The sequence below is a fragment of the Sarcophilus harrisii genome, chromosome 6, assembly GCF_902635505.1.
Source record: "Sarcophilus harrisii chromosome 6, mSarHar1.11, whole genome shotgun sequence".
In the NCBI taxonomy this organism is placed as follows: domain Eukaryota; kingdom Metazoa; phylum Chordata; class Mammalia; order Dasyuromorphia; family Dasyuridae; genus Sarcophilus; species Sarcophilus harrisii.
Window position 1 is genome coordinate 94,199,201 of NC_045431.1, and position 14,136 is coordinate 94,213,336.

The 14,136-nt window shown below is 34.5% G+C and overlaps 1 protein-coding gene across 1 annotated transcript in view; it reads left to right on the top strand.

The window, feature by feature from the left end:
• Positions 1 to 14,136, top strand: part of TLL1 (tolloid like 1) — a 280,048-nt gene that overhangs the window by 144,929 nt on the left and 120,983 nt on the right. Inside the window, exon 8 of the mRNA XM_003773091.4 lies at positions 11,377 to 11,482. Within this exon, the coding sequence (XP_003773139.1) occupies positions 11,377 to 11,482 (106 nt within the window). The remainder of the gene's footprint in view (positions 1 to 11,376; positions 11,483 to 14,136) is intronic.

Genomic DNA, 14,136 nt, shown 5'->3' on the forward strand with positions numbered 1-14,136 from the left:
TTCCACTCTATCATGTATTACATATTATCTCTCTATTACACATTATGTGTGTGTGTGTGTGTATAGAGTGTATATATATATATATATATATATATATATATATATATATTTATTTATTTTAAAAGTGTAGCAGAACTGTATTCAAGAGAGACTTAAGTTCAAGACTGTATAAGGTACTTTAAAATGGTACAGAAATATTTCACATCTTTCCACCTTCATTTCTTCATCTGTAAAAATATACATTGGATTAAATGATCTCTAAGGTCCTCTTCTACTTTTAAGTCCTATGATCCTAACAGTGAAAGATCTGTTAGTCATTCGATCAATAAATATTTATTGAGCATCAACTCTTTTAGGTACTGTCACTATGCTAGGTTCCTTAGGATAGAAAAATAGAAAAATAAACAGACCATGTTCTCAATGAAACTTGATTCTATCATGGGAGACATGTACATACATTTGATATAAAAATTGATATGAGGTGATTTTGACAAGAGGCTCTATCAGATTGTAAGGAGAATAAGAAAAGATCTCATGTAGAAGGAAAATATGTATACTGAGAAGTGAAAGTAAATATGGAATGTTATTCAGGCAGTGGAAAAGACTCTGTAAAGGCACAAAAATATGTGTTAAGAACGAGAAGGGCATTTTGATTAAATTGTACAATGCATAGAGAATAGTTCTGTGTAAGTCTGGAGTAGAAGACTGGAACCAGATTGTGAATGGTTTTAAATGCCAAATGCATAAGTTTGTATTTAAGCCTAGAGCTAAAGTAAGACACTGGAGTTCATTATGCAGAGGAGTGACATGTCAAGGCCTATGTTTTAGGAATATAACTTTGACAGCTTGTAGAAGATAGTGCGATGAAGGGAGAGACTTGAGCAAAGAAGCCCATCAGAAAGACTATTTCTGTTCTACAGGCAAGAAGTGCAAGGGAACCAACAAAGTTAGAGCCAATGAGCATAGAAAGAATGGGATAAATATGAATTATAGTGCAGGTAAAATACACAAAATCTGGAATATGATTAGATATGTAGGGTAGAGAAGTAAGAAATTAATCCTGTAGGGGGGGACCAGGGTGAGCAGAAGAATGCTTTTCTAGAAATAGGAAAATTCAGAGGAAGGATGAGTTTGAGAATATTCATCCTGTGCTTAGCATTTTATTTTATTTCTGCTGACTGATTTAATTTAGATGTGACATAATAACAAATATATACTGCTTCAATAAAAAGGTTTGAAATAATTGGAACATATTTAAAAATTAAATCCTAATTTTCTTTGATAGTTGATGTACTAGCCTTCTTTTTAGTTGAAATTTCTACATATGTCTTTACTTTTCATTGTACTCATGCAGACCTGCACATTAAAACTTCCACACAAATCCCTTCTTGATAGATACTCTTGATGGGTGATTTGCATTTTAAGTATGAATAATCTCAGGTTTGGTATAGGGAGTTTTATTTCTTTACGTATGGCCAGTGTGGACACATAGATATTTTTGGAGATATTTTTGGTCCCTTTAGAATGAATAATTCCCTGCTTTGAAAAGCATTGAAAAGTACTAAATTCAAATAAGCACAGACGAATATGATACAGCAGGTAATAGAGCATTCATTTAGTTGGGGCCAAAGCTGATTTTTTCATATCCTCAGGAGAGGAAAGTTTGCTGAAAAATAATTAAAATATATTTCTTTCCATTGGTTTGAAAAATAAAATGAAGTTAGCTCACAAAAAAGAGTTATTAAACATGAAGTATGGGCAAACTCTTTGCATGGTATTTTAGTAAATTATAAAAGAAGTAACTCTCAAAAATATTCTTGTTCATATGAATGGTGAAGTCTAGATAAACAGATATGCATAAAATAAGTGTGAAAGAGGTAAGCTCTTGTGTATAGATATAACTACGGCATGAGGATTAGGAAAATTTCTTCATGGCAGAGATAGGCTTTCTTTTTATGAATCTTCTTCCAGACCCAGTTTTGGACAGTGGTGAATATTCAATAATGATTAAAAAACAGAAATGGAGTGTGGGTTGTTGAAGTACTTGGAGCCAGCAAGATCAGTTGGGCCTAGGTAGGAAAGAATTTTTGAAGGACAAGAAGTTCATAATGAACTTTACTCAGAACTGGGGCTTGAGGTCATTCTCTTCCATAGAATGTTAGAATAAGTTTCAAGCTGCTCTCTCCAATCCATCCTTCATGTCATTGCTAAAATGATTTGAAAACACTTCGGGCAAGGAACAAAAATGGAGGCTATTCCCATGTGTTCCATGGGAGAGGTGATGAGGGGTAGAACTTGATTATGACAATGTGTATAGAAAATCTCACCCTTCACTCCCTTCACACATTTGATAATACATAGATTTGAATTCATCCTTTAGGATGTGTCACTGCTTAAAAACTTTGAGTAACTTTCCATTGTCTGTAGGATAAAACAAAAACTTCTTAGCTAGGAAATTGAAGTCCTGTATGTGTTGGTGCCTAACAACCTTTGCAATTTCCATCTATATTGGACTCTATCTGTATTGGCCAATCTACTGTTCTTTATTTACGAAATTTCTCCTTTACAATACTTTCAAAACTTTCCTCTCTGGCTTCCTTCCTTTTTTCTTCCCTCTCTCCCTTCCCTCCTTCCCTCCCTTCCTCCTTCCCTCCTTCCCTTCCTCTTTCCCTCCTTCCTTCCTTCTTTCCTTCCTTCCTTCCTTCTTCCTCCCTCTCTCCTTTCCTCACTAATATTTTGTTTAAAGTCCCATTTCCCTCCCTCTCCCTGTTTTTAACCTGCATAGACATTTTTTTTAAGTTACCATCTAAAGTACTGTGCATGTAGCAGGAATTTAATAAATATTTGTTGAATGAATGGTTCACATACTCAAATTTAAAAATTAAAAAGCATTTTAACTTGAGTGTATTACCAATTCTATTTGAATACCTTATAATGCTTTGGCCTTGATCCATATTTGTCATATAGTCCTTATCCAGGTAAAACAGCTTGTTTTAAAGAGAAGTTTCATTTCTCTTTTAGAATCAAATAGATTAGAGTGTTTCTGCAGTAAAGGGCGGCAGTCTATATGACAGACATGCCCGAAAGATGTGGTTATAGGAGCCTCAGGAGTTACTTGACCAGAATTCACAGAGGTCATACTGTAGTCATTAAGCTAGAACTCTTTAGTCTGAGCATGTTATACCACAGTTTCCAGTGGTCTCTTCTCATCCCCAACCTCCTTCCCACATCATTCCCACTAATTGATGTCCTTTCTGAGTGGCCTGGGGTTTCCTTGGAACATGTAGGAAAGGAGAGATGTTTCTCCTTCCCACACTAACCTCAAGCCTGATGTTGACTTTGGACAAAGGTAGTATTCCAACTTTCAGAAATATTTTTCTTTGATTGGCAAGAATAAGTACTACTTATTCTGTCTTTTGCCTTCTGGTAAGGGATCTGTCATGTTCTCATGTAAAACCAATGTTTTGATTTCTGAATCTTAATATTTCACCTGAGGATTTTGATAATTGGAAGTATTTTTACTTGGCACAAATGCCTGGCATGGAGTGTGCCATTAATAAGTACTCATGGGGACTTCCGGCCAAGATGGCGGCGAGGAGGCACACAGCTGTGTAAGCTCCGCGTTTTCTCTCATAATCCAGCTCATTAAAAGCCTCTGAATTAATGCCTGACTGAAAAAAACCCCCACAAACAGTTACCAAGAGAAGACATCCTTGAGATTCACTCAGATAAGGTCTGTTTTGTTCAAGCTGAGCGGTTTTAGATCAGGCACTGGCTGAGGGCACTGCAGCAGACTGCTCGCAGGCAGCTCCACATCGAGCAGACTGGAGGGATTGGGGTGTATCTCGGCCGTCTCTGTGGGGAGAGCTCTCACCACAGGATTGGATAGCTATTGTTCTGGGAGCAAGTCAGTAGCCACAGAGAAGCTAAAACACTTGGGGTGAAGAATACAACCCTAATACAGCTGGAATTCAGTTGGGACCGCCACCCTCCCAACAGCCATCTTCAGCACACTCTCAGAGTCTCTAGAGGCAGGCACAGCAAGTCCTGCTAGTGCCTCGCTGCTGCCGCCCAGTCTGTAGAGGAAGCCTGTACGCACCCAGGCCCTCCCCCAAAAAGCAGGATTCCATTTGTGTTTTTTCCTTTTTTCTTGCTAGTTTGCCTTGATTCTCTTGACAAATGAGCAAAAAGTTAAAAAGGACTTTAACGATTGACAAGCTTTTATACAGACAGAGAACAGACTCTAAACCCTGAGGAGACTAAAACAGATTATCTTCAGGTGAATCCTCACAGGAGGGAGATCTATGTTCCTCAGCCTAGATGAACTTCACTCGAAGAAATTAAAAGGGTCTGACAAGAGAGCTACAAGAAAAATGGGAAAAGGAGAGGAGGCTTGGCAAGAGTCTGAGAAGTCATCCCACCCACTTAAAGACAGAATGGATAAAGAAATAAAATCCTTGAAAAATAGGATTAAGGAACTGGAAACAGAAAATCAGCTCACTAAAAGAATAAAATGGGCTTAAATGGAAAAAACATTCCATAGAACAAATTGGACAATTAGAAAAAGATATAAAAAGTGAGTGAAGAAACACTTCACTTGAAAATAAGAATAGAACAAATGGAATTGAATGACCTGAGGAGACAAGAAGAATAGTCACAAGACCAAAAACTCAAAACAATGGAGAAAATGGAAATACCTTCGGGAAATAATCAGACCTGGAAAACAGGTCTAGGAGAGACAACTGAGAATCTTGACCCAGAAAAATACGATGAAAAAAGAGCCTGGAGCATTTTCCAGGACATTATCAAAGAGAACTGCCCAGAAGTCATAGAAACAGAGGTAAAATAGACATTGAAAAGGATTCACTGATCACCCACTGAAAGGGATCCAAAATCAAAACACCAAGAAATATAGTGGCCAAATGCCAGAACCCTCAAACAAAGGAAAAAAAATACTCCAAGTGGCTAGAAAACCAATTCAAAATAGAGGAGCCACAATAAGGATCACCTCGAAGATCTAGCAACATCCACATTAAAAGATCAAGGGCCTGAATATGATATTCTGGAAGGTAACAACTGTATGCAACCTAAAATAATCTATCAGCCAGAATGAGCATCTTTTCCAGGGAAGAAGATGTCATTCAACGAATAAGTGAATTTCACACTATTTTTGGTGAAAAAACCAGAACTTAACAAGAGTTTGATCTGAGATATGAACTCAAGAAAACCTAAAAAGGTAAAAGAAATCTGGGAACTATATTTATGCTGTAAAGATGTATAGAAAAATATATGTGATACCTTGTTCTAGAAATCAGAGGTGAAAGGACACTTGTATCAGAAAAAGGGCTAAAGTGGAGGTACTATATCTCACAAAGAGGCAAAGAAACCTATTATATCTGAGGAAAGAATGGAGGGGAATGAATATAGTGGTATTTTGACAGTAAAGAATTGACTTTAAGAGAAAAAAATATTGAACATATTCAATATATGGTGAAAACTTCTCCCATCTCATTGAAAAAAGTGAGAAGGGAAAAGTGAAAAGGGAAGGAATAAGCTAAGCAGAAGGAATAAGAAACTGAGAGGGAAAGGAGTAAGATAGGGGAGGAACTCTAAGGTGGGAGGAGGATTACTAAAAGGGAGGGCTGTGAGAAGCAAGTGGTGGACTCCAAGTTTAATACTGGAAGAGGGTAGAGGGGGAAAATAAGGGAGAAAAGCATAAATAGGGGTTAACAAGATGGCAAGTAATACAGAATTGGTCATTTTAACCATAAATGTGAATGGGGTAAACTCCCCCATAAAGAGGAAGCGATTAGCAGAATGGATTAAAAGCCAGAATCCTACAATATGTTGCTTACAGGAAACACACCGGAAGCAAGGAGATACATGCAGAATAAAGATAAAAGGATGGAGCAAAATCTACTATGCTTCAGGTGAAGTCAAAGAGGGTAGCCATCCTGATCTCAGATCAAGCAAAACAAAAATTGATCTAATTAAAAGAGATAAGGAAGGGCACTATATCTTGCTAAAGGGTAGCATAAATAATGAAGCAATATCAATATTAAACATATATGCACCAAGTGGTGTAGCATCTAAATTCTTAAAAGAGAAATTAAGAGAGCTGCAGGAAGAAATAGATAGCAAAACAATAATAGTGGGAGATCTCAACCTTGCACTCTCAGAATTAGATAAATCAAATCACAAAATAAATAAGAAAGAAGTCAAAGAGGTAAATAGAATACTAGAAAAGTTAGATATGATAGACCTCTGGAGAAAACTAAATGGAGACAGAAAGGAGTACACTTTCTTTTCAGCAGTTCATGGAACCTATACAAAAATAGACTATATATTAGGACATAAAAACCTCAAACTCAAATGCAGTAAGGCAGAAATAGTGAATGCATCCTTTTCAGACCACTACTAATAAAAATTACACTACAACAAAAAGCCAGGGGAAAGTAGACCAAAAAATAATTGGAAACTAAATAATCTCATACTAAAGAATGATTGGGTGAAACAGCAAATCATAGACATAATTAATAACTTCACCCAAGAAAATGACAATAAGGTATCAAAATGTGTGGGATGCAGCCAAAGCGGTAATAAGGGGAAATTTCATATCTCTAGAGGCTTATTTGCATAAAGCAGAGAAAGAGAAGGTCAACGAATTGGGCTTACAACTAAAAATGCTAGAAAAGGAACAAATTAAAAACCCCCAGTCAAACACTAAACTTGAAATTCTAAAAATAAAAGGAGAGATCAATAAAATTGAAAGTAAAAAACTATTGAATTAATTAATAAAACTAAGAGTTGGTTCTATGAAAAAACCAACAAAATAGACAAACCCTTAGTAAATCTGATTAAAAAAAGGAAAGAGGAAAATCAAATTGTTAGTCTTAAAATGAAAAGGGAGAACTCGCCACTAATGAAGAGGAAATTAGAGCAATAATTAGGAATTACTTTTCCCAACTTTATGGCAATAAATTCGACAACTTAAATGAAATGGAAGAATACCTTCAAAAATATAGCTTGCCCAGATTAACAGAGGAAGAAGTAAATATCCTAAACAGTCCCATCTTAGAAAAAGAAATAGAACAAGCTATTAACCAACTCCCTAAGAAAAAATCCCCAGGACCAGATGGATTTACATGTGAATTCTACCAAACATTTAAAGAACAATTAACCCCAATGCTATATAAACTATTTGAAAAATAGGGACTGAAGGAGTCCTACCAAACTCCTTTTACGACACAGACATGGTATTGATACCTAAACCAGGTAGGCTGAAAACAGAGAAAGAAAATTATAGACCAATCTCTCTAATGAACATCGATGCTAAAATCTTAAATAAAATATTAGCAAAAGATTACAGAAAATCATCCATAGGATAATACTACTATGATCAAGTAGGATTTATACCAGGAAAATGCAGGGCTGGTTCAATATTAGAAAACATTAGCATAATTCGACATATCTAATAAGCAAACTAACTAAAACCATATGATCATCTTAATAGATGCAGAAAAAGCATTTGATAAAATCCAACATCCATTCCTAATTAAAAATCACTTGAGAGATAGGCATAAATGGACTTTTTCATAAAATAGTCAGGAGCATATATTTAAAACCATCAGTAAGGAATCATATGCAATGAGAAAAATTGAATCTTTCCCAGTAAGATCTGGAGGAAGCAAGGTTGCCCACTGTCACCATTACTATTACAATATTGTATAGAAACTCTAGCCTCCGCATTAAGAGTCAGAACAGATTAAAGGAACAGAATAGGCAGGAGGGAACTAAACTCATCACTCTTGCAGATGATAATGATGGTATACTTAGAACTCCTAGAATTCTACAAAAAAGCTATTAGAAATAATCCATAACTTTAGCTGAAAGTTGCAGGTTGAGTAAAATAAAATCCATAAATCCCTCAGCATTTTTTATACATCACCAACAAAAATCCAACAGAAAGAATACAAAGAAATTCCATTAGAATAACTGTTGACAGATAAAATATTTGGGAATCTATCTACCAAAGGAAAGTCAGGAATTTACTGAGCTAAATTACAAAAACTTTCCACAAAAATAAAGTCAGACTTAAAACAATGGAAATATCAAGTGCTCCTGATAGTTTCGATAAATATAATAAAGATGAAATACTCTAAACTAATCTATTTATTTAGTGCTATACCAATCAGACTTCCAAGAAAATATTTAATGATCTAGAAAAAATAAACAACAAAATTCATATGGAATAATAAAAGGTCAGAATCTCAAAAAGAATTTAATGAAAAAAATCAAATGAAGAGTGGCCTAGGTGTACCTTGACCTAAAACTATATTATAAATGATAGTCAAATTCAAAACCATTTGGTAATGGCTAAGAAATAGATTAGTTGATCAGTGGAACAGTAATTAGGGTTCAAAGACATGAAATAGTCAACTATAGCAATTTATGTTTGACAAAACCAAAGATCCTCACTTATGGGATAAGAATTCATTATTTGACAAAAACTGTGGGATAACTGGAAATTAGTATGCAGAAATTAGGATGGACCAATCAACTTAACAACCTCAGATACCAAGATAAGATCAAAATGGGTGATGATTTAGACTATAAAGAGCGTAGATTATAAACAAATTGGAGGAACATAGGATAGTTTATCTTCAGACTTGTGGAAGACGGAAGAAATTTATGACTAAAGATGAACTAGAGACCATTATTGATCACAAAATAGAAAATTTTGATTACATCAAATTAAAAAGCTCTGTACAAAACAAAACTAATGTAAATAAGATTAGAAGGAAGAAATACAAACTGGGAAAACATCTTCAGTTAAAGGTTCTGATAAAGGCCTCATTTCCAAAATATATAAGAGAGATGACTCTAATTTATAAAAACCAAGCCATTCTCCAATTGATAAATGTAAGGATATGAAACAGACAATTTTCAGATGATGAAATTAAAAATCATTAACACTCATATGAAAGAGTGTTCCTAAATCATTATTAATCAGAGAATGCAAATTAAGACAACTCTGGATACTGCACTACACACCTGTCAGATTGGCTAAGATGACAGGAAAAAATAATGATGTAGTATTGGAGGGGATGCGGGAAAACTGGGACACTGATACATTGTTGGTGGAGCTGTAAACAAATCCAACCATTCTGAGAGAATTCTGAAATTATGCCCAAAAAGTTATCAAACGTCATACCCTTGACCCAGCAGTGTTTCTACTGGGCTTTACCCAGCAGATACTAAAGAAGGAAAGGGACCTGTATAGCCTAAAATGTTTGTGGCAGCCATTGTTTGTAGTGGCTAGAAGTTGGAAACTGAGTGGCTGCCCATCAATTGAGAATGGTTGGGTAAATTGTGTATATGAATGTTATGGAATATTATTGTTCTGTAAGAAATGACCAGCAAGATGAATACAGAAAGCTTGAGAGAATTACATGAACATGCTAGTGAAATGAGCAGAACCAAGAGATCATTATATAGGTCAACAACATGACATTGTATGAAGATGTAATTTGATGAAGCGGATTTCTTTTGACAAAGAGACCTAATGTAGTTTCAATTGATCAATGATGGACAGAAGAGTTACACCAAAGGTTAAAAAAAACACTGTGAAATGAATGAAACTGTTTGCATTTTGTTTTTCTTCCTAAGTTATATTACTACTTCTGAATCCAATTCTCCTGTGCAACAAGAAAACTGTTTGGATCTGACACATACATTGTATCTAGGATATACTAAAGACATATTCAATATATATAGGACTGTTTGCCATCTAGGGAGGGTGGAGGGTGGAGGGAAAAATCGGAACAGAAGTGAGTTCAAGGGATAATGTTGTAAAAAAAAATTACCCAAGCATGGATTCTGTCAATAAAAAGTTACTATAATTAAAAAAAAAAAAACAAGTACTCATGGATTAATTGACTGACGCTGTGCGTGACTTCTTGTGGTTTCTGAATTTAGATAAAGGAAGGTATGAATAGCCTAAACATGAAATCTAACCAAGAATCTCCATCTCCCTCCAGCTAGAATTTGTACTTGTGTGTATTTATGTATGTATTGGCTGCGTAGTGAGCATAGCTTAGATTTGATCAATGTTATTTCTTTGACTTTGAAGAAGTAGCAGAATTAGGATGCACACGTACACATATGTGAAAATGATATAGCAACCAGAGGTATCAGGTACAAATACATGGTATGGTATAATAATGATTGAGATCTAAACTGAAAGCTGCTATTGTTCAGTTGTGTCCAACTTTTTATGACTGCATTTGGGGTTTTCTTGGCAGAGATAATGGAGTGGTTTGCCTTTTCCTTCTCTAGCTCATTTTACAGTTGAGGAAATTAAGGTAATCAGGTTTAAATGATTGCTAACTGCTTTGAAGGGTAGCAAAATTGTGTGTGTGTGCTTAGGTACAGTGTAGCTTAAATGTTAATAAAAAATAGAATAGCAATTTATCCCAAGAGTCTTTCTGTGGATGATGGCAACTGTGGAGTAGATATACAAATAAGTATATATCTAAATTGAAAATGTAGTTTAAATATGTAAAGCAGATTAATATGAGAGTAGACCTTTGTTTTTAAAAATTTCACGTCAGAATTTTAGATATAGAACCAGATGGGATCTCTTGTGAGATTGTGAGATTATTTTGTGAAACTCTTTCATTTTATAGATGAGAAAACTGAGGTCAAGAGAGATTAATGACTTGTCTAAGATCACATAGGTCATGTCGGAGATAGGGTTTGAACTTGTTTCCTCTGATACCATAGCCATAGCTGTTTCTACTATGACATTCTGTCTCTCTAATTAGAAATGTTAGGAAAAATATTTATGTGGGCCCAACCAGAACATGTATTTTAGAAAAATTTTTTTTTAGTAAGCAATAATTTATTAACAAAATTCATTTAGATCTGGCCTAAATTGAGGACATGGTCTCATGTACTGCATGTATTTTGTTGTTTAGGTTCTTTTTTTTTCCAGTTATGTTTGATTTTTCATGATTTTATTTGGGATTGTCTTGACAAAGATAATAGAACGGTTTGCCATTTCTTTCTTCATCTTATTTTCCAAATGAAGAAACTGAAGGAAACAGGGTTGAATGATTTGCTCAAGGTCCTAGACTTGAATTCAGGAAGATGAGTTTTCCTGCCTTGAGGCCTGCTACCCAATGCTGGCACTTTATTTGCATTGTGTTCAGCTGGAAATATGTCCCTGCATTTCCCCATAATAGTCAGTAATTTTGTAAAAGCTAAGCATGGATCCTGAAAGGGAACCAAAGCTTTTCATTATTATTATTATTTTTTTTCTGGAAAGGATCTATTGAGAGAAACTCTAAGTCTGTGCTTATCAATGACTTGTAGGTCAAGAGTACAACTTCCTGAAGATGGAGCCTGGAGAAGTGAACTCCCTTGGTGAATCATATGATTTTGACAGTATTATGCACTATGCCAGGAACACCTTCTCAAGGTTGGAGTCTCAGGTTATAACTTTTGAATTTTAATTCTATTCCCCTGTGTGATTGCTTCAGAATCTTTGTTTTGATGTTAGGAAATAAAAGAACATCCTTCAAATGCTACTGCCTTGTAGGAGAAAATATTTTTTAATTAATACTGTTTTAATTAAATGAAAATTTTCCAGGTTTTTCTTTAAAGATTTTCAAAATCATCTTTTTACTGAGTTGATTCATGTCAAATAATTTACTTTGATTTATTATTATGACAGACTTAATTGTATAAACTTTTATAAATCAAGGAGTAAATTAAAAACAAAACAAAACCTTCCAAGTTAGCATTAGAGTAAAATCAATTAAAATATGGGTACTGCATTTGAAATGTTCATTCTCTTTCTCAAACTGATTTGTGTCTTGTATTATTTGTTGTTTTCTATTGCTCACATTTCCTATATTACACTATACTATTGATAAATTTGAATAGTCAGATGACAGAAAACTGATGGAAGCTTTAAAAGTAAATTATATGCAACTATATGTATTTTTTCATTTTCTGTCAGGAGGCAGTGGATAGGTAGTCTCAGAATCAAGAAAACCTGAATTCAGATTCTGTTTCTGACATATGATATTGCTCTGGGTGAATACTTAATGTCTCATTATACCAGTTGGCTCTCTAAGATCATATATTGCCGAATAATTGAAGATGTACATTGGTTGAGAAAATTTTCCCAACACGAGTTCCCTGTAGTGACGAAATTACAAGTCTAACTCCCCCAAATAAACAAGCCAAAAAACTAATTCTAACATTTAAGTTTTTTACTGCTCCATTAAGGATCATAGGTTCATAAGTTATACCTAGATGAATCTTTAGAAATCATCAATTCAACTCCTTTTATACTTGGGGAAACTGAGGCCTAGAAGGATTAAATAACTTGCCCCAAAACAGATAGTAAGTCATAAATATGTAATCTGAACTCAATTCCTCTGATTCTAAATCCAACTTCTCTTTCTACTTCTATTGCAAGAAACTAGCATTGGTTTTCTTTCTCTTTTTTTATAGCTTTTTATTTATAAAACAAATGCATAGATAATTTTCAGCAATGACCCTTGCAAAATCTTCTGTTTCAACTTGGCAGGTAGTCCAATATATGTTAAATATGTTAAATCCAATATATGTATACATATTTATACAGCTATCTTCCTGCACAAGAAAAATCGGATAGAAAGGAAAAAACCTAATAAGGAAAACATAAATGCAAGCAAACAATAACAGAAAGAATGAAAATAGCATTGGTTTTCAAGACCATGTTTAACTTGGTATTAGTTTTTCAAACTTCAGGTTAAGTCCACAACTGAATATTAAGGATTGGCTTCCCATGTGTGTTTTTCCATGCCCAAAGCTTGCTTTTATTCTGTCTGCCCACATTTTAGACATGTGTTTATTAATATATCCACCAAAGGTCAGAGGTAGAGAGAGAAGAAAGAGTACTTGTATGAATCAATTTTTCTTTTGCTAAATCTAGTGAAAGGTTTTATGGAGGCGATTTGGGGTCTGTCCTTTTACAAACGGTTATTGGATTCTCAGGCTAGTCAAGAAAGGCTTTTTTAAAATAATCACACTTGTAGAAAAAATTGAATTCTGTTTTCTAGAATTAGAAGGCTATTGGATTGAAAAGGAAAAAAATAAATTCTTCCTTTTCTAGGAAATGAAGAATCAAAACAGATCTTTTAGCCATTGTGATAATTTTTCTTCTAAGTTAGTGCAGTCACAATGAGTACAACTTCAGCATTTAATTTCAGACATTGTGCTCCATTAGAAATATACAAAAAGACAGCATTCTCAAATTTAGCATTCATTTTCAGGATGAGAAGATGTCAGATTTTTTTTTTTTTTTGAGACTATCAGTTCTTTTTTTTTTGTATATAAAAATGAGAAGTGAGAAGGGTGTTTTTCAGTAGCTTACAGACATACTAAAACCCCATCAATCCTGATTCCACTAATGGAAAATGTGAGATGATTGATTTAGCTTCCTGGTTAATGAATTAGGATTGATTACAAGAGTGCAGTATATTTCAACTCGTCTTTTTTCATTTTTACAACACATCTTGAGCTATGACACTTGACATATGTGTACATTGACACAATAACCCTTACCTATTTTTCTACATCTATCACATTTACTCCAAATTAACTTGCCTTGAGACCCCCATTCCTTTCCTTCTCTTACTGCCAGAATAATTTGGACTCTTAATTCAATTCCTCAGTGTGTCCTATTCCCCTCTCTGTGGAGCAGACTATAAGTGGACTCCATCTGGGAGTGGGAGCTACTACTCCTTCTTTTTTGCCTTGATCATATTGAAATCATCTCTCCAAGACAAACAAAAAGATTTTTGCTAGACTTTCCAGAGCCTGAACCTTGATCTCTACACTGAACAAACTACTGTGTAACAGGAGCCAACTATGAGAGAAATAACATGAAATCTCCAGTCAGTCATCCATGAATCACAGCGTAGCTGAGATTGCTTAAAAAAACTGGTTAAAAAAAAATACAATTTTCTATACTTCAGGCCTTTTAATGAATTTGAAAAATGAATGTCCTGTCATTAGTCTGAACTCATGAAGTCTGATTGGCTTTTATAGTGTCAAGTATCCTTTATGTAGCTCAATATT